The sequence below is a fragment of the Diabrotica virgifera genome, chromosome 5, assembly GCF_917563875.1.
Source record: "Diabrotica virgifera virgifera chromosome 5, PGI_DIABVI_V3a".
NCBI classification, from domain to species: domain Eukaryota; kingdom Metazoa; phylum Arthropoda; class Insecta; order Coleoptera; family Chrysomelidae; genus Diabrotica; species Diabrotica virgifera.
The window spans coordinates 146,570,494-146,590,342 of record NC_065447.1 but is presented as its reverse complement, the minus strand read 5'-3'; the positions used below and the strand labels follow the sequence as shown (position 1 = coordinate 146,590,342).

General features: G+C 30.6%; 1 protein-coding gene across 1 annotated transcript in view; it reads left to right on the top strand.

Annotated features, from left to right (window-relative positions):
• Positions 1-205: 205 nt before the first annotated feature.
• The window catches only part of LOC126884488 (cytochrome P450 4C1-like), a 66,969-nt gene continuing 47,325 nt past the window's right edge, over positions 206-19,849 (top strand). The window contains exons 1-2 of the mRNA XM_050650422.1: positions 206-451; positions 17,265-17,374. Coding sequence (XP_050506379.1) covers positions 298-451; positions 17,265-17,374 — 264 coding nt within the window. The 5' untranslated portion in view covers positions 206-297. The remainder of the gene's footprint in view (positions 452-17,264; positions 17,375-19,849) is intronic.

The following is a 19,849-nucleotide window of genomic DNA, read 5'->3' as shown; positions in this document are numbered from 1 at the left end:
ACAGTACACATTTTATGAACACACTGTATATTTAATATTCATAATTTATGATCTTTTTAAAAAATATTGCTCTCAACTAAACTTTTGAACTACAAAATAGTGATATACTCAAATTTTATAGTTTTTGTATGATTAAGATTATAATTAGATAAGATTATATCTGTTCCACGAATTGCAATTCTTGTTTTTATCTCACAATTAGTAGGTATAAAATGCTGTGCAAGTTACATGATTCACGCAATACAATCATATACAAGATTATTTCAGTGGAGTTTGGATTATTTTCAATTTTAAAAGATGTTTTGGTTAATATTTGGAGCTGTTGTTGCTTTAGTAGGTTTTATTTATTTTAACCAGAAGAAAAATGAAGACTTCTGGAAAAAAATTATGGCAATGCCCGGGCCCAAGGATTTTCCGATAGTGGGAACAGAATATAGTTTAGATTCTGCAGGTAAGATATGTACATATAAACAAATAGTCCAGGCCGGATCTGTTTTGAGATGGACGTTGAGAGGTGACTCAAGTTTTTTTGCAGAAATTATAATATTAATATTTGAGTTATCCTCCCTCTCAAAAAGGTCCGGAACATTGTTTAAATAATCAAAATGTCAAGAATTGGAGGGAAAATTCGACTTTTTCCTTCGTTTTTTGATTATAACTTTAAAAGTATTCATTTCCGAGAAAAGTTGTACTGACATAAAAGTTGCGTAATTCAATTTACTACAATGTAGAATTGGTTAAAACTTTAAACAATAGTCACCCTAGTTGCAAAATAGCAATAATTGCGAAAAAACCATACAAAAACAAGTATTCGCATTTTACGTTTTTCAACCATTTATGCTACACTTAGGACCTTCATATTTCACCCAGAAAAACTTTATGATACAGTAAAACAATACTGTAAATTTCATTAAGATCGGTTCAATAGATTTTGCAAAATAAATTTTGCAATACAGCTTTCGCAAAAAAAATTCATTTTTTCAAAATCGAGGGTTTAGTGTCAAACAACGTTATCTACATTTTTTGTGAAATTGAGATATATCTATAATTGAGATCACCGTTTTCGACTTCATTTAGTAACAAAAACCTGTATCTCTATCTGCAGCAGATTACAAAATACATTAAGCGTTAACTACCAATTGGGAAAAAATTGTTCATGTCAAAAACATCTAAGAGGTGATAACGTTATTTCACAGTGAATTTCGTGATACATCAAAAACAGTTATCGACTGTTAACGTTTATTGACACTAATATTTTAAGCTGTAATTGTAGACAGCGTTATTATTATAATTCGTATTTATTTGAAAAACGTCATTTTGATACTGGATAGCTAAATACATTTGTTTATTTTCGATATTGTTCGATTCTACCATCTGATTACTCATTACATGATTACAATAATCTGATTACTCATTTAGTGTAGGAAACAGAGGTTGAATCTTGCAAAATGGACACAAGTCCGGTTTTATTTTTTTTTTCTGTTATATCAAGAGGTGCTTATTATAAGACTAACTTTTTCTGAAAAAATTTCGCCCCGGAACCCCCCTTTTCACCCCTTTAAAGGGGGTAATTTGTGGTTTTTGCGGAACGTAGCCCTTCCTGTACATTTTACAAAAAAATTTTTTCATAGAAATATGAAGAGGACTATATTTTCTACGATTTATTTTCCGAAAGTATATGTCTATCATCCACCGTTTAGCGGGGGTGGTGCCCCAAAGTTGACAAGTTTTTAAAAAGATGTTTTAAAAAAATATGTATTTTTCCCTAACTGTAACGGAAATTAAGAAGAAATCCTACGACAATTATTCACAAATAAGTGACTTATTTTTTGGTATAGGTTTGACTTAAGGGTAATTGCCCTATTTTTAATTACACGGTGTTACATTTTAAAAAACCCCTTTTTATACCATCTGAACCGTTTATGCTAGAGTAAAAAAACTTTCAGCGATTACCCATGTACTGGTGCTATTTACAAATTTGTATAATGCACCCCCATTTTTTCCCCGGAACCACCCCAAAAAAAAAGAAGAATTAATAAATAAAGTGATTTTCTTGGAATCCTTCACAAACAATGCCCTTTATTAATATGCTTCATATATCATTTTGTGCACGTTATTATTACCCATGCATGGACACCAAAAGCGATTTCTAGTGCAACCCCTGTAGCAAAAGAAAATAAATAAAATGAGGGGTTGTAATTTTTTTCTGTTTTTTGCTTTTTGATCCATATGTGCATATGCTTCATCAATAGTGCTTTTCAAAAATATATATGGTTATTGCAACATCCCTGCGGAAACCACCCCTGTCCTTGAAAATATACTGCAGAAACTACCCCTAGTCCTTGGCGAGCATGTTTTTACGATTGTCTCATTACCTATGCATTCTTTTTAAACAAAACTTATACAAGGTTAAAGACCACTATTTACTCTAAAAATTAGGTCCTATTCATTTTTTTCGTATAAGCAAACGTTACGGCACAGTGACGCCGTAAACCTCATATATGCTTTGACGGGCTCCAGTTTTTGTTTTTTATTTTGTCATCTGTTCGTTTTATTGATAAAGTACTTATGAAAAATAAAACAACACAGAGTAACCTACAAATTATGAGCTATGCACATTTTACATTCTTTGCGCCCCAAAGCCACAGTGGTGGCCCAAAATCAATTTTTGCATATTTTCGCCACCTACACGTATCTTATTGCATTAATGCTACTTTAATAGCACAATATTCATCTTAAGTGGTCACTAAGCAGTGGCGGATCCAGGGAGGGGTGAAGGGGGCGATCACCCCCCCCCCTCTTAAACCAAGTGATATTATATTTAAAGATTATAAAAATATTCATTTATTTTTATAAAAATTTAGCCAATTGGCACCCCCTCTTAACGATGCTGGATCCGCCACTGTCGCTAAATCATAAAAAATACGCCATTCCTATAAAAATAATAATATAAGTATTTCTATAAAAATAAATAAATATTTTTATAATCTTTAAATAGAATATCACTTGGTTTGAGAGGGGGGGGTTATCGCCCCGATCACCCCTCCCTGGATCCGCCACTGCTTAGTGACCACTTAACGGTGAATATTGTGCTATTAAAGTAGCATTAATGCAATAAAATGCGTGTAGGTGGCGAAAATATGCAAAAATTGATTTTGGGCCACCACTGTGGCTTTGAGGCGGAAAGAATGTAAAATGTGCATAGGTCATAATTTGTAGGTTACACTGTGTTGTTTTATTTTACATAAGTACTTTATCAATAAAACGAACAGATGACGAAATAAAAAACAAAAACTGGAGACCGCCAAAGCATATATGAGGTTTACGGCGTCACTGTGCCGTAACGGTTGCTAATACGAAAAAAATGAATAGGAACTAATTTTTAGAGTAAATAGTGGTCTTTAACTTTGTATAAGTTTTATTTAAAAATAATTCATAGGTAATGAGAAAATCGTAAAAACATGCTCGCCAAGGGCTAGGGGTAGTTTCTGCAGTATATTTTCAAGGATAGGGGTGGTTTCCGCAGGGATGTTGCAATAACCATATATATTTATGAAAAGCACTATTGAGGAAGCATATGCACATTTGGATCAAAAAGCAAAAAACAAAAAAAAAATTTCAACCCCCCATTTTATTTATTTTTTTTTGCTACAGGGGTTGCACTAGGAATTCGGTTTTGGTTTCCAGGCATGGGTAATAATAACGTGCACAAAATGATATATGAAGCATATTAATAAAGGGCATTGTGTGTGAAGGATTCAAAGAAAATCACTTTATTTAATAATTCTTCTTTTTTTTGGGTGGTTCCGGGGAAAAAATGGGGGTGCATTATAGAAATTTGTAAATAGTACCAGTACATGGGTAATCGCTGAAAGTGTTTTTACTCTAGCATAAACGGTTCAGATGGTATAAAAAGGGTTTTTTTTTAATGTAACACCCTGTAATTAAAAAAAGGGCAATTGCCCTTAAGTGAAACCTACACCAAAAAATCAATCAATTATTTGTGAATAATTTCCGCAGAATTTCTTCTCAATTTCCGTTACAGTTAGGGAAAAATATATATTTTTTAAAAACATCTTTTTTAAAAACTTGTCAACTTTGGGGCGCCACCCCCGCTAAACGGTGGATGATAGACAGATGCTGTCGGGAAATAAATCGTAGAAAATATAGTCCTCTTCATATTTCTATAAAAGAATTTTTTTGTAAAAGGTACAGGAAGGGCTACGTTCCGCAAAAACCACAATTTACCCCCTTTAAAGGGGTGAAAATGGGGGTTCCGGGGCGAAATTTTTTCAGAAAAATTATTCTTATAATAAACATCCCTTGATATACTAGAAAAAAAATAAAACTGGACTTGTGTCCATTTTGCAAGGTTCAACCTTTGTTTCCTACACTAATTACATTTAGTTTTGCCGAAGTTAAAAGAACATATTATGTTATTTTCTTATTGCCGGTTACGTATATATTTGTCGTAATTATTTAATATTTTGATTTTGTCAGTGTTTAACAGAAAAATGTCCAGTCGTAGCACAAAACTTTGTATGACACGAAGCACTAGCGGGTCGTGGATCTTCTGAGGTAGCCTCTTGCCTTAAAATACAATGAAAAGTGAAGTTACTGGGAAAGACTTCGCTTTTATGTCTGAAAGTTGTTCGGGCCAAAATGTTTCTGTTTGCTGTTGAAACACTAAATATTTCAAAAATCGACCTGTTATTTTTTGAGCCCGGATATTCCCAAATGGAACGTGATATGGTCCATGCCCACATCGAAAACCCGAGTAAAGGCTTGGAAATTTATTATCCATCGGGATGGTATATGTACAGTGATTAAAATGGCTTTAAAAAAATCAAAATACGAAGTAGTTGAAATAGATCAGGAAGACATTTGAATTTTAAAGAACTTCAAATTCAAATGATTAATAATAAAAAAACTGACATTGAAGGAAATGTTGTCAAATGGTTGAACATAGTTTGGCTACATACCTATACATATTATAAAAGAAGACACTGCACACAGTTATTTCAAATATAATTTTAAATCAGACAACTTTACGAAATTAAAAATACAGAGAAGGCAACTTCGAACATTTTCAATTTTCAAACTTGTGCCAAGAAGAAAATATGACAAACCGTTAGCGATTAATAATAAAAAGTTAAAAGGTTTAGTAGAACTCTGTGAGCAAAAATTAAAGACCAATATTACTTCTTTTACAAGAATCTTCAAGGAAGGGATGATGATCATAATGAAAATGTTTCAGAAGATGAAGACGTTTAAAGATGGTACCTATAAGTATTTAGATATTTCATAAGTTTAATATTTGTATGTTATTAGAAAACTAAAGTTTTTTATTTAAATACACTTATAACATTTTTTATAATACAAGGTTAGTGCTGCATTGGATATCCTGAAAATTTTGAAAATATCAGCGACATTAAGTTAAAGGATATCCTGAAAAAAGGGGAAATATCAGTGAAATTTTCTCAACATTTTAGGGAAATTACATTTTCACTCAGCAGTGCTAACCCTGTAGTAAAACTATTATTATCAGGTGCGACGTTAACGGTTACAAAAAATATATATCGGTAATATCAAAAAGCGTTATCAGGTCATTATTAGAAAAAATTCTATTTTTTTCTCTGTAGAATAACAATAACCTGTAATAATTTTTTTCTACAACCACTATTCAAAGTGCACTTTTCTGCACGGTTTTATGTTAGCAAACTTGATATTTTCTCACAGTATAAGATATTTGACACTAGTGTGCAGAAAAGTGACGTTTCTGTGCCGCAAAGTGACGTTTCTGTGCCGCAAAGTTCTTTTCTGCACAGTTGACTACCTCATTCTGAGTAACGTTATATTCTGTTTACATCCGTGGACTACCGCATTCTGAGTAACGTTATATTCTGTTTACATCCGTGGTTAAACTTTAGACAAATATATAACCTATAAGACAATTATTATATTTAACTATAGCATAGAAACTAAATTATGGATGTTACAACTGTTTTATTTTACAAGTATATTCTTATTAAACATTTTATAATTATCAAATAACCAATAAGGATTTAGCAACCTGTGCAAGAGACGTCGAATGAAGAAGGTTTTGTGTAAATCCGTGACTGCATAAATATAATGTCAATAATGTGTAATAATTGTTTAAATTTAAACAAATTAAGGCAGTGTATTAATTTTTTAACTGATTTCTGTGCAATTTATTTAGGTATAAGGAATTTAAATTGATTAGTAGGTATTAATTAAATACAGTTTAAAATTTATCACATAGGTACCTATTATAATTAATCGTCGTTTGGAAATTGTGATTTTTATTTTTAGGAAAAACTTTGCTTGTAGAAAAAGTATAGTGTGAAACACGTGCAGAAAGGTAATTTCTCACTCGTTTGAATTGCGGCACTCGCTTGCGCTCGTACCGCAACTTTTCAAACTCGTGAGAAATTAGTACCTTTCTGCACTTGTTGCACAATATACTATTACCATATATCAAAGAAACCATAATAATACTATATAAATTTACAGATTTCTATTGTAATGTATTTTGCCTCCGTAATCACGAATTTGTTGGCCGATATTACGTTTCAAAACAGTTTTTCGCATTTTCTGCCACTTTATGTTTTTGTAGTTAACGTTGTTTGATACTAAACCCTCGAAATGTTACAGGACTGAAAATAAAGCAGATAGCAAGTTGAATTTTTTTTTTGCTTATAGAAGTGTACTGTACCTTTCATTTGCAATTTTCAAAATGAAAATCGATTAATTACCACGGCGTCAGAAAATTTTTGAAATAAACAATAATTTTTGGTGCTACGCGCAGGACAGCGGTGTTCGATTCACATAGGTTGATTTCCACCAAAATTTCTTCCAATCTTTATCTAATATATTATTTTCTTACTCTATATTTTGTTGTATTTTAATTTTTTAATTCCACAAAAATCAAACTAATTTTATTATTGTTTGTGAAATATTGTTTAAACAATTGCATATGTTTAAAAATAATAAACTTTTATTATTTAAGTTAAAATATATGAACAAAGAAAGTTTTTGCTAATAAAAGTGTTATTTCAAAGGATAGAGTATGTGTTTTTATTTTGCAATAAACAAATTTATTTATTTATATCGAAATGTCATAAAAATTAAAATGTATCAATCATTATCAAAGGTCATTGGAATGCCCAATCAGAGCAACCTATCCGCTGTCCTGCGCGTAGCACCAATAATTAATGTTTATTTAAAAAAATTCCTGACGCCGTGGTGTTAAGCGATTTTAATTTTGCAAAATTGCAAATGAAAGGTACAGTACACTTCTATATGCAAAAAAATTTTCAACTTACTATCTGCTTTATTTTCAGTCCTGTAACATTTTAAAAAAATGCATTTTTTTACGAAAGCTGGATTGCAAAATCTATTGAACCGATCTTAATGAAATTTACAGTATTGTTTTACTGTATCATAAAATTTTTCAGGGTGAAATATGAAGGTCCTAAGTGTAGCATAAATGGTTGAAAAACGTAAAATGCAAATACTTGTTTTTGTATGTTTTTTTCACAATTATTGCTATTTTGCAACAAGGGTGACTATTTCTTAAATTTTTAACCAATTCTATATTGTAGGAATAGCTATTTATACAACAAGGGAGGAAAGTGTTACTTTTCCTCCCGAGAATGAAGTTTACTGCCCGACGCGTAGCGGAGGGCAGTAATCATTCAAGGGAGGAAAAGGCACTTTACTCCCATGTTATACATATGGTTTTTCCACCTTCCTCAAATAACAAGTCATTTTTTCATTTTTACTTAATTTATTTATGTAACTAACCAACAAAATTTATTAGAACTAAAACTAACAAGTAGGTAGAAATATAACTGTCAACTGTCAAATATAAGTCAAATTATTAATGTAAACATTGTTAAATCAAAATAACAATTTACTGTTTTTTAGCATTCTGCAAAATACAGGATGTTTTATAAATAAACGTTAAAATGTATAATAGAAAATAGATATTGTACAGGGCGTCAATAAGTTATATTTCATGAATGAAATACCATGACGTCACTTTTACTTTTCCTCCCTAGGGAGGAAAAATATTTTCCTCCCTAGGGAGGAAAAGTACAACTTTGCTAATCTGGCTAGTCTAACTTTGCTACAATCAGGCCCGGAAAAGTATACTTTCGGTAGAGGTAGGTGGAAAATTTAGTTACGCAACTTTTATGTCAGTACAACTTTTCTCGGAAATGAATACTGAAATAAAGTTATAATCAAAAAACCAAGAAAAAAATCGAATTTTTCCTTAATTTTTTGACATTTTGATTATTTAAACAATGTTCCGGACCTTTTTGAGAGGGAGGATAACTCAAATATTATTATTTGAATTATTTTCAAGCAATTTCTGCAAAAAAATTTGAGTCACCTCTCAACGTCCAAATGTACTAATATTTTTACAGATGCGCCCTGGTCTAAAAATAGTAGTTCTTGTATTCAATAGATCTGAAAAACATTTCTAATTCGGTTTCTCTGCGGATTCATATTCAAAAATGCCCCCTTTAAACAAATCTGAAGGGTGCCGCACTGAATTTTTGGGCAGAAATTGTTTAAACAATTTTTTTAAACAAATACAAAAGATCACCTTTTATTGCTCCAAAAAATATATTTTTAGGGCTTTTGGGTCATTCTAAAAAAGAAAGGTATTTTGTGATCTTTCTCAAAAATTGACAGTTTTCGAGTTACAGGCGATTTAAAATCTAAAAAATGCGAAAATACGCATTTTCGAGGCTTAAAAACTCATATTTAAATTAGTATTTTGAAGGGTGCCAATAACTAGGATTAAAGTTTAAACATTCCTTTTCAAGATTCCGAAAAGTGGTCGGGTCTAACTTCAATTTAGACCGTAGTTTTTTAATTGTTAATTATGCGTGTTCATCCGGTTTTTTTGCCGGTGCGGCGCGCACTATTTTCAAAAATCTCGTATTTTCCTCCGAAAATTATTTTTTATAGATTCTTTGGGACATTCTAAATAAAATAAGTTTCCTAACATTTTTCTCAAAAGTTAATAGTTTTAAATTTATAAGCGATTTAAAATCCGAAAAATGACAAAAAACACATTTTCGCATTTTAAATCGCTCATAACTTTAAAACTAGTAACTTTTGAAGAAAATGTCAAGAAACTTATTTTATTTAGAATGTCCCAAAAAATCTAGAAAACATATTTTCGGAGGAAAATAGGAGATTTTTGAAAATAGTGCGCGCCGCTCCGGCAAAAAACCGGATGGACACGCATAATTAACAATTAAAAAACTACGGTCTAAATTGAAGTTAGACCCGATCACTCTTCGGAATCTTGAAAAGGAATATTTAAACTTTAATCCCAGTTATTGGCACCCTTAAAAATACTAATTTAAATATCAGTTTTTAAGCCTCGAAAATAGCCTTTCGCATTTTTTAGATTTTAAATCGCCTATAACTCGAAAGCTGTCAATTTTTGAGAAAAATCACAACATACCTTTCTTGTTTAGAATGACCCAAAAAACCTAAAAATATATTTTTGGAGCAAAAAAAGGTGGTGATCTTATGTATTTGTTTAAACAATTTCTGCCCGTCCGGCACCCTTCAGATTTGTTTAAAGGGGACATTTTTGAATATGAATCCGCAGAGAAACCGAATTAGAAATGTTTTTCAGACGGGAGCGGTCTCACCACATGGACTATAACCATAATCGATTATTGTTAGTGTGTATACAGACATACACTGATTTATAGGCTATACAGTTGTGTTTTGCATTAATACTCGCACAACATAAATAAATATAAAATACAAGAACCTACAATAATCTTTGTAAAATGACATGTATACCAGGGCATTTAGCACAAAATAAATCGATTTTTAAATACAGCATCTAGAAACTTACAACTGTTTGCATTATGTTCAAAAAAAAAGTATACCATAGAAAAATGGGTGAAAATGCATATTTGCATTTTAAACTGCATAAAATGCATCCAAAAGTTCATAAACATGTCAAAATAAGTGCATTAAGGACCAGATTTTGTTACTCAGGGGGTTTTTGGGGTCGTAGAAGACGAATACGACATCAGAACCGACCACCGGAGCACCTGGTGCTCAATTTCACTGCTAAGGCACGTCATCTAGAGTTTCGAGGGTTTTCAACACTAAACTGATGCGAACAGATTACTAGGGGGTGTTTAGGGCTGCAGAACAATAATACGCCATCACAACCGACCTTCGGTGCACCTAGTAACCGAAAACCGCCCAACTCCAGAGGATAACATGTCTTAGCAGTGACCTTGTGCACCAGGTGGTCCGGGTGTCAGTAGTTGTGATGGCGTATTCGTATTTAGCGACCCCGAGCTATGTGAATGCATTCAGTGCCGAAAACCTTCGAAACTCCAGAAGATGACGTTCCTTAGTAGAGACAGTGAGCACCAGATGCTCCGGTAGTTGGTTCCGATAGCGTATTTGTTTTAGCAACCCCAAAAACCCAGGTGTAATATGTTTGCCTCAATTTAGTGCCGAAATCACAAACAACTTGTATTATGATTTATGATAGATATTTTAATTACTATGTAGAGCAATTCAATAAAACTGAAGTAGAAAACTATGGAATTTCACGTGTCCGGTTACTTTTGCGGGTCAGTGTAGGTATGGGATGTCCCAGGCGAAACTTATTCTTGTAGGTTCTTTCTTCAGTAGATGTTCATTTGTTATCATATCATAATGTGTCCTGTCCTCATACGGTATATTATTATCTGGTTCCTAAGGTTTAGACGATTCATTGAATTCATTTGTAATTCTAGATTAATTTCTAATATGCAAAATTCTTTCCAATAAACCCAAAAAATACAAAAGTAAAACAAACGGAGTAAAAAATAAAGACGGAATATAGTTATAATAAGTAGAGGACAATGAATATAAGCAGATATGCTTATATACAGGAGAAGAAATAAATGAGGAAGAGGAAACAGCGAACGGAGAAGAACCAGACAAAGTAGACATCAAAATCTCAAAAGGTCCAACAATAGAGGAATTGGACGAAGTAACGCAAAAGACTAAAAATGGAAAAAACGTCCCTGTAAAAACGAAATTAACATGGAACTTATAAAATATGGAGGAAGATGGGCAACGAATACTACTGAAACATATATGCAACGAAGAGAAGATGCCAGCGGATTGCGACATAGGGCAGGTAATAGCAATACATAAAAAGGGAGAGGGAGACAAACAAACCCCATAACCTTAGACCAAAATGGATGATTGACCTGTAGAATTAGCGGGTCTTCTCCTAAACTTTAAGATGAGATCTGGTACATTTTTAAATTCAGTCATTAACAGAATCAAAATCTTCGCCGTACGTCGCATTTACGGTGGGTATGCGCCACTAATGAGAACTATCGTTCTCTGGGATATTCAGAGGAGTTGTTATATGAAGAAAAGGTGCTTTGGTTAGTTTGAAGTGAGGTTGAGGATGTGAACTTGGTTGTGAGCTCGCATACGTGCAGATTGCTGCTAAGTATGTAAACAAATTGATGATATAGGTCATCAGAGAGAATAGTACCTATACCTATTAATAACTGTGATTCTTATTTTTCTCATCTATACAGTGATGAGCGCACTAATAACCGGCAAACTAGCGGAAAAGATGGAAAACATATTAAGTTGTGAGATAAAATTAGATGAACTTAGTGGAGATGTTAAATTTAGCGATAGTAACTTATCTTATAGATTGACATTACAATCATTACATTGATTGTTTCCCACCTTTAGACGTATCGGACGAGTTTGAGAAATGTCACTGTCACAGTGACAGTTTTAGTTGACATACTCCTCTGATACGTCTAAAGGTGGGAAACAATCAATATAATGTCAATCTATAAGTTACTATTACTAAATTTAACACCTCCACTAGGTTCATCTCATTTTATCTCACAACTTAATATGTTTTCCATCTTTTCCTCTATTTTGCCGGTTATTAGCGCGCTCATCACTGTATATTAATTTTAGTCCGAATAACTTACTTTAAGCGTAGAATTTTAAGATTTTAGGATTCCTTATTTTAATTAAGTATTAATTAAGTATTAATGTGTCTTTGACTAGAATTTTCCTTTAAGATGAATCGCTGCTTACTTTATGTGTCTCTTTGTAATAATTACAAATTATTTGTCTATACAATTTACTTCCAATTATATCTACTATATTTTTTTAAATTTTTTGGCCGATATTTTTAAGAATTTATTTTAGCTTTCCTTTTGCCTATTCTATGAAATTAATAATACTCTGGGCTAATTAGCAAAATTCATGGAAAAGTTATTTACCAGCAATTTTATTGCTGGAATCGAATTATAAGATCCTATATATTAATAATATAGGTATGCAAAGTCCGCAGATAGTGTGCTACTTTTTTTATAAACAAAATGGCGCCGACAAATCGTATTTTTTTCAATTATTACTCTATAACTCCGAAGATTTTAACTTTACAACAAAAATACCCAAATAAAAATTCACCGAAATTAAATTCTGCATATAGAAATATGTTTTTCACGATTTGCTCCGACGAAAATTTTCCTCGGAAAATGCGGGTTTTCCTAACAAAAACTATAATTTTCAAATAAAGTTTTAGGTAAGTAATTATTAATCAATAATTAAATAACTTAGTGACATCAAAGATTTCTTGGTATAGATTGTAATTCCAGAAGCCGGTGAAAATTAAACGAATATTTTAGCAACAATTCAATTGTTAATTAGCAATTTACGATCGCAATAATAACCATAATAATCATGATACATTGATCAAACTTATAAAGATTATAAAGATGAGATACTTGTTTAATATTTTATCGACAAAATATAAATTTTTCTTTTTTTTTGCATAATCTTTAAATTTTGAAAAAAAAAATAGTTATAATACGTTGGTCTAATTAGTAAAGTACAAAGAAAGGTTATTTACCAGCAATTTTATTGCTTTAATCGAATTATAAGATCTTATATATTATTAATATAGGTATGCAAAGTCCACAGATAGTGTGCTACTTTTTTTATAAACAAAATGGCGCCGACAACTCGTATTTTTTTCAATTATTGCTCTATAACTCCGAATATTTTAACTTTACACCAAAAATACTCAAATAAAAATTCACCCCAATTTAATTCTACATAGAGGCATGTTTTTCCCGATTTGCTCCGACGAAAATTTTCCTCGGAAAATGTGGGTTTTCCCAACAAAATCTCGAATTTTCAAATAAATTTTTTGGGCCAGTAATTATTTATCAATAATTATATAGCTTGGTGAAATAAAAGCTTTCTTGGTATAGATTATAAATTCAGAAGCCGGTTAAAATAAAACGAATATTTTAGCAACAATTCAATTGTTAATTAACAATTTACAGTTGCAATACAACCAAAATAATCATGAGACATTCATCAAACTTAGAAAGATTATAAAGGTGTGATGCCTATTTAATATTTGGTCGACAAAATATAAATTTTTCATTTTTTTGCATAATCTTTAAATGTTTAAAAAAAATTGTTATAAACAAATTAACATTTCTTAGAAATTGTTTATTATATTCTAATTTTAAAAAATACTTAAAATGCGTATTTCATAGGTCTTGAAAATGAATGCTTTAAAAAAATTTTCCAACCATTTGCAAAGAAGTTAGGAAACAGCAAAATAAATATACGATATCTCCATTGTTTATAATTTGTTTTAATTGTTTCAAAGCTTAAAAGTGAGTCTATGGTACAATCTAATTACTCACAAAGAATGTCAAAAATTAGTGCAATGGTTATATTTTAATCAAAGATTAAAAATAATTTTTTTTGTAATTTTTAGCGCGAAAGTAGGCTTGATACAGAGCCGGAGATAAAATGTTCACTCGAAGCGACTGACACGCTTAAACTCGCGCGAGTTGTGTATGTGGGCGGGTAGCTACGGTACTGTATTATTCTACTTTCGCGCGTGTAAATTACAAAAAAATATATTTATAATCTTTAATTAAAATATAACCATTAAGCTAATAATCGATATTGTTTTATAAATAATTAGCTTGTACTTTAAACTCACTTCTACGCTTTGAAAGAATTAAAAAAATTATTAACACCGTAGTAATAGTATGTTTACTTTGCTGTTTCATAACTTTTTTGCAAATGGTTGCAAAAAAGTTTTAAAGCATTCATTTTCAAGATATTTGAAATGCGCATTTTAGCTATTTTTTAAAATTATAATATAATAAAAACTTTCTGAGAAACATTAATTTGTTTATAACTATTTTTTTTAAACATTTAAAGATTATGCAAAAAAATAAAAAATTTATATTTTGTCGACAAAATGTTAAATAGGCATCTCATCTTTATAAGATTTCAAAATTTGATCAGTGCATCATAATTATTTTGGTTATTATTGCGACCGTAAATTATTAATTAAGAATTGAATTGTTGCTAAAATATTCGTTTAATTTTCACCAGCTTCTGGAACTATAATCTAAACCAAGAAGGCGTTTAAGTCACCAAATTATTTAATTATTGGTAAATAATTACTTATCTAAAACTTTATTTGAAAATTAAAGATTTTGTTGGGAAAACCCGCATTTTCCTCGGAAAATTTTCGTCGGAGCAGATCGGGAAAAACACGTCTCTATGCAGAATTTAATCACGGTGAATTTTTATTTGAGTGTTTTTGTTGTAAAGTTAAAATCTTCGGAGTTCTAGAGCAATAATTGAAAAAAACACGATTTTCGGGCGCCATTTTGTTTATAAAAAAAGTAGCACACTATCTGAGGACTTTGCACACCTATATTATTAATATATAGGATCTTATAATTCGATTCCAGCAATAAAATTGCTGGTAAATAACTTTTCCCAAAAATGGCCTATTCTCCGATAATCAGCCCAGACTATAACGGATCATTATCAATTTGATTTATCTATACAATTACTCAAGGAGACTTATTAGTTTCATGAACCCGTCGCTTAATAATCGTATAACCTTATCTTTGTTTTGCTAAGTTCATTGATATTATTACTTAATTCAAATAAAAGTTTATTTACGAAAAAGAATTCAAGTTTTCCTTTATTTAATAATAAATTACAAAAAAGGAATTTTCTTTTCCTCCTTTCTGAGTTACTTTTTACTAAACACTAGGTGTTTTATTTAAAAATCTAAAAACTATTTCTACCCAGTATAAAATTATTATTGACAGAAAGTGTAGGTACTGTACACCCTACTAAATCATGATACACAAACATTTCTGCCTATACCAGAGGCGTACCACAAAAAAAAGTGAATGGTTGACCCTTGGCCACTGACGGAATTGATATTTTAGCATAATTTTTATATTTTCCAATACTTCATATGTAAATAATATACTCTCCATTCGTAATCATAAAATCGTTAGTTTTCGAGATATCTGAAGTTAAAAATGAAGGGGTACAGTATATTAATTAAAATAACTGTGCCGTTAAGAGTAGAAACTGTGGAACCTCCATTGGAGCTGAGAAGGCAATTATTGGCAGAAAAAATGATAATCAAGTGCAAAGTCAAAAATTCATCACTTACTCAAAAGATCTCCACCCTAAATATTCAGGACCTTACAGGATCATACTGGTCTAATAGAAACTCACCTCCTTTATGTGAAGGATTTAGAAACTCAATAGACTTCTCCCCAACAACAGTTAAAGTCAACTTAGATGTTTTATTGTTGAACATTCAGGTAATTATACCTAGATATTCTGAATTAAGATATCTTAATAATGAAATAATCAATCAGCTATTAAACAAATATCAAATGTATACTGCTATTTACACATATGCATCAAAAGATCCTTATGGCACAGGTGCGGCGTTTATTGTCCCACTGCAAGTACAACGCAGATTTAAATTGAGTAGAAAAACATGCATTTTTACAGCAGAAGCGTTTGCTATTTTGAAAGCTATAGAATTTATAATGGAAAATAACATTTCATACTCCATAATTTTCTCTGATTCACTTTCGGTTTTAAATAGTTTACAATCACATTTACATATCAACTCCGCATATTGTCATCCTTACATAGCCAAAATAAAAACTTTGCTCTCTCAAATGCAAAAAACTAGAAACTTTATTTTTGTGTGGGTGAAAGCACACTCAGGTATCACATTCGATGAACAAGTTGATAAAGCGGCTAAAGAAAGCATACAGTTGGGAGAAGATGTTACACCCTTATTAACATTAGATGAGAGAATAAATATTGCTAAGGATAATTTATATAAAAAATGGTCTAAACAATACAAACATTTTATTTTGACAAAAGGCACAAGATATACATTGCTAGAACCCGATATTCGAAAAAATTACTGGTTTAAAAATTACCATTATCCGAGAAGTTCCATAACAACCATATCTCGGATGAAATTTGGACATGCTTGCTATCCGGCACATTTATACAAAATAAAAATAATTGATAACAATCTTTGTGATATTTGCAATGAAACGGCGGACTTGGATCATATATTTTTTGATTGTAAGAAGTACACACATCAGTCGGGCATTCTTACAAAAAATTTAAGAAGTTTAAACATTTACGGTCCCTATAATGTTATGTATCTTTTGGCACTGAGTGATAAACGTATTTTTGATTTTATTTTGTTTTTCCTATATGACTGTAAAATTAAGTTATAGAATGACTAGATTAGGCTTGTAACCTTAAATGTCTTTCCTTTTGATTGCCTACATGCCTGCCTTACCGTGTGGGGTGGGTATGTAGGTAATCAATAATTATTAAGAAAAAAGAAAAACCCTTGAATGAGAAAAGTGTCACCCTTGTCCTTATCCCAAAATTTTTAAGAATAATTTGGCAAAAATTCACTTTGAAAATAAAATGTTTATTATATCTATTCTTAACAAAAAGGTCGGTCAGACTTAGATAAAACTTAGATTACTAATTAGATAGTTTAGATAAGATATATTATGTGTATGTATGTACTATTTACTTTGTTTCTGGCCGCATGGTCTAATCCTAAAGCCAATAAAAAAAACTGTGCCGTTTCATTTTTAACTTCAAATATCTCGAAAAATAATGATTATATCGTTAAAAATAAAGAGTAAGTTTATGTCAATATAGTTGAAGTATTGGAGGATCTAAAAGCTACACTAAAATATAAATTCCGTCAGTGGCGTAGAATTTGGGAAGGGTCAACCATTACCTTTCCCCTGTCGTAAGCCTGGGGTAGTAGCCAGTAACGATTATTTACGGAGATGATATATTTTTAGAGCAAATATTTGATAACGAGAGGAAGTATCATAAATTGTATGGTCCAATATTCAAAAGATGGTCCTTCAATTCGGCTTATGTCAGTTTATCTAATCCCGAGGATATTGAGGTATGTAAAAAGAACCTTATTTCTAATAAAAAAAAATACTGGATCCTTTGAAAAAGATATAGTTGACATTCAATTCTCAATATGTGGGGTTCATCCCTTTCACATTACATCCACGTGAGTTAGAGTCCTGTGTTGCCCTGGGTAATATCCGGGAATATTTGCAACATCCAATATTATTATTAACAATATTTAGTAGGTACCATTTAAGATTTTGTAACATTTAAAGGGTTTTTATACATAACATTTTGGTGGCTCACGCATGCATGCTATTGGTTTTTAACACTGATGATGGATTATTTGTTAATCCGAAAACGTTTTGTTAATATGATGTAACCCTTATTAGGGTCTTTTAAATATACCTTTTACAAGGGATCCACTATTTTTGTGATTTATATACAGCCAGCTAGAGGAATTTTATTTTCCTCGTGGATTTTTATTTCTAATAATTTTATCATAATAAATAATATTACAAAAAATATAAGCATATATACATAAAAATATTACAATATTGATTATCTACTTTAGAAAAGGACTACAACGTTAACGGGGTTTTATTGTTTCATATGGTCAATGGACCTCTAAATATGAAAAAAAAAAACGCGGAGTGCTACCATGTAAAGGGGTGCGTTTTTCAAATAGGGGTGAATTAGTCCCTAGGTAGGATATATTTGATGAGTTATATGCACTTTTGGAACAAACACGTGTACAGAAAAATTGTTCCAGATTAAATTTACTATCGAAATATTTCCTTTTAAAGTCAAAAATATTTTTTTTTGCAAAATATAGGTATAGACTTCACAGAAAAAACTTCTATCCTTCCTCTTTAAAATGACATTTGGTAGAAGTCTTAAGGATTTATAATTTCCGAAATAAGATTGTTCAAAGTTTGCTACTCACTGCATTTTTGGGTCAATTTCCGTATTATTTCGCAAACATTGTTCTGTAACTTTTTCTATGCATCTCTAGTAATATGCAATGTAGTATGCACATTAAGTATAAAGAGAAGTCAAATACCATTAAAATGGTCTATTGTATAAGGTTGTACGACTATTTTTAAACAAATTATGGTCTTTCAAATTGTTATACTTTTAGGGATTTTTGATTTTTTTACGATTATTTTTTAAATTTCTCATTATAACTTTTTTTCTTGTACATTTAGGTATATACATTGTCGAATAAAAGAGAAAGCTTATTTTCTTTACTTTAAAATGGTGTACATTGTAAAAATTCTGAGGCTCTTTTTAAACAGGATATGGATATCCAAGGGTATCCATAATTTGAGAAAAATTTGATGTTTTTATATTTATTAGAAGAATATAATTGCATATTAGAACATGATTTTTAATTCCAAATAACTTTTTGTAATAACACTTTTCCATATTGTTAAATATAAAGGTACTTTACTCTTGAGCGAAATTCATATTTTTTTAACATATCTCGTATACTATTGATAAAATTTGATATCTGATGATTGCAGGTTTTAGGCTATGCAGAGCATTTTATGAAGAATAATTTGTTTTTCATAAAATTAATAATAAAAAAGTTTACCATAATTATGGTTACAAATTAGTAGGACATATTGCATGTGTAAGTATATGTCACAGTTTGAAAAGCACATCTTGTTTAAAAATAGTCCTAGAATTTTTTACAACACACCATTTTAAAGTAAAGCAAATAAGCTTTCTTTAGTATTCAGCAATGTATATACCTAAATATAGAAGAAAAAGAATGTGTGTGTACTTTGTACGCACGTAAGAAGTTATACTTCTATTATATGATTTAAGCGAAATTAATATGCTTTTTATTTATATTTTGTTTAAATATTAAACTAATTTATACTTACTACTTCTCAAACATTTTTATTAGAACAGTGCCAAAAATTAAAATAATAAAAGAATAAAACACACACAAACACATTAAACAAGCCACAAATGATGTCTGAACATTAATTGTCGAAAATTTTTTTAACTAAATACGTATTTTCTGAAAATACAATTATATAATAAATATACTTACAATCATAAAATGTATTAAAAAAAACAAAAAAGAAAGTTTCTATTGGGACTCGAACCAGCGCTGATAAGAGCGGTTGGTATTGGAATTCATTCGCCTTCTCCGCTTAGCCACGGACACTGTGTCATTATTTACGAAGATCGACTAACTAAACGGATTAAACTTGTGATATTTTGATATTTTGAAAATTGATCACATTATTTTAATTTTGAATTGAAATGATTTAGAATTGAAAAAATACAACAAAACATAGAGTAAAAAAACAATATATTAGGTGAATATTGATAGAAATTTTGATGGTAATCAAATTATATAAATAAAAAAAAAATCAATGGGAAAATCCCAATAGTTGGCTGTATACCATAGTTTAAAAAACCAATACAGAAGTAAAAACTTCGAGATGTATTCTGGTATAAAATCGTTTATTTAAAAACTATAAAATGTCATCGATTGCAGAACGTT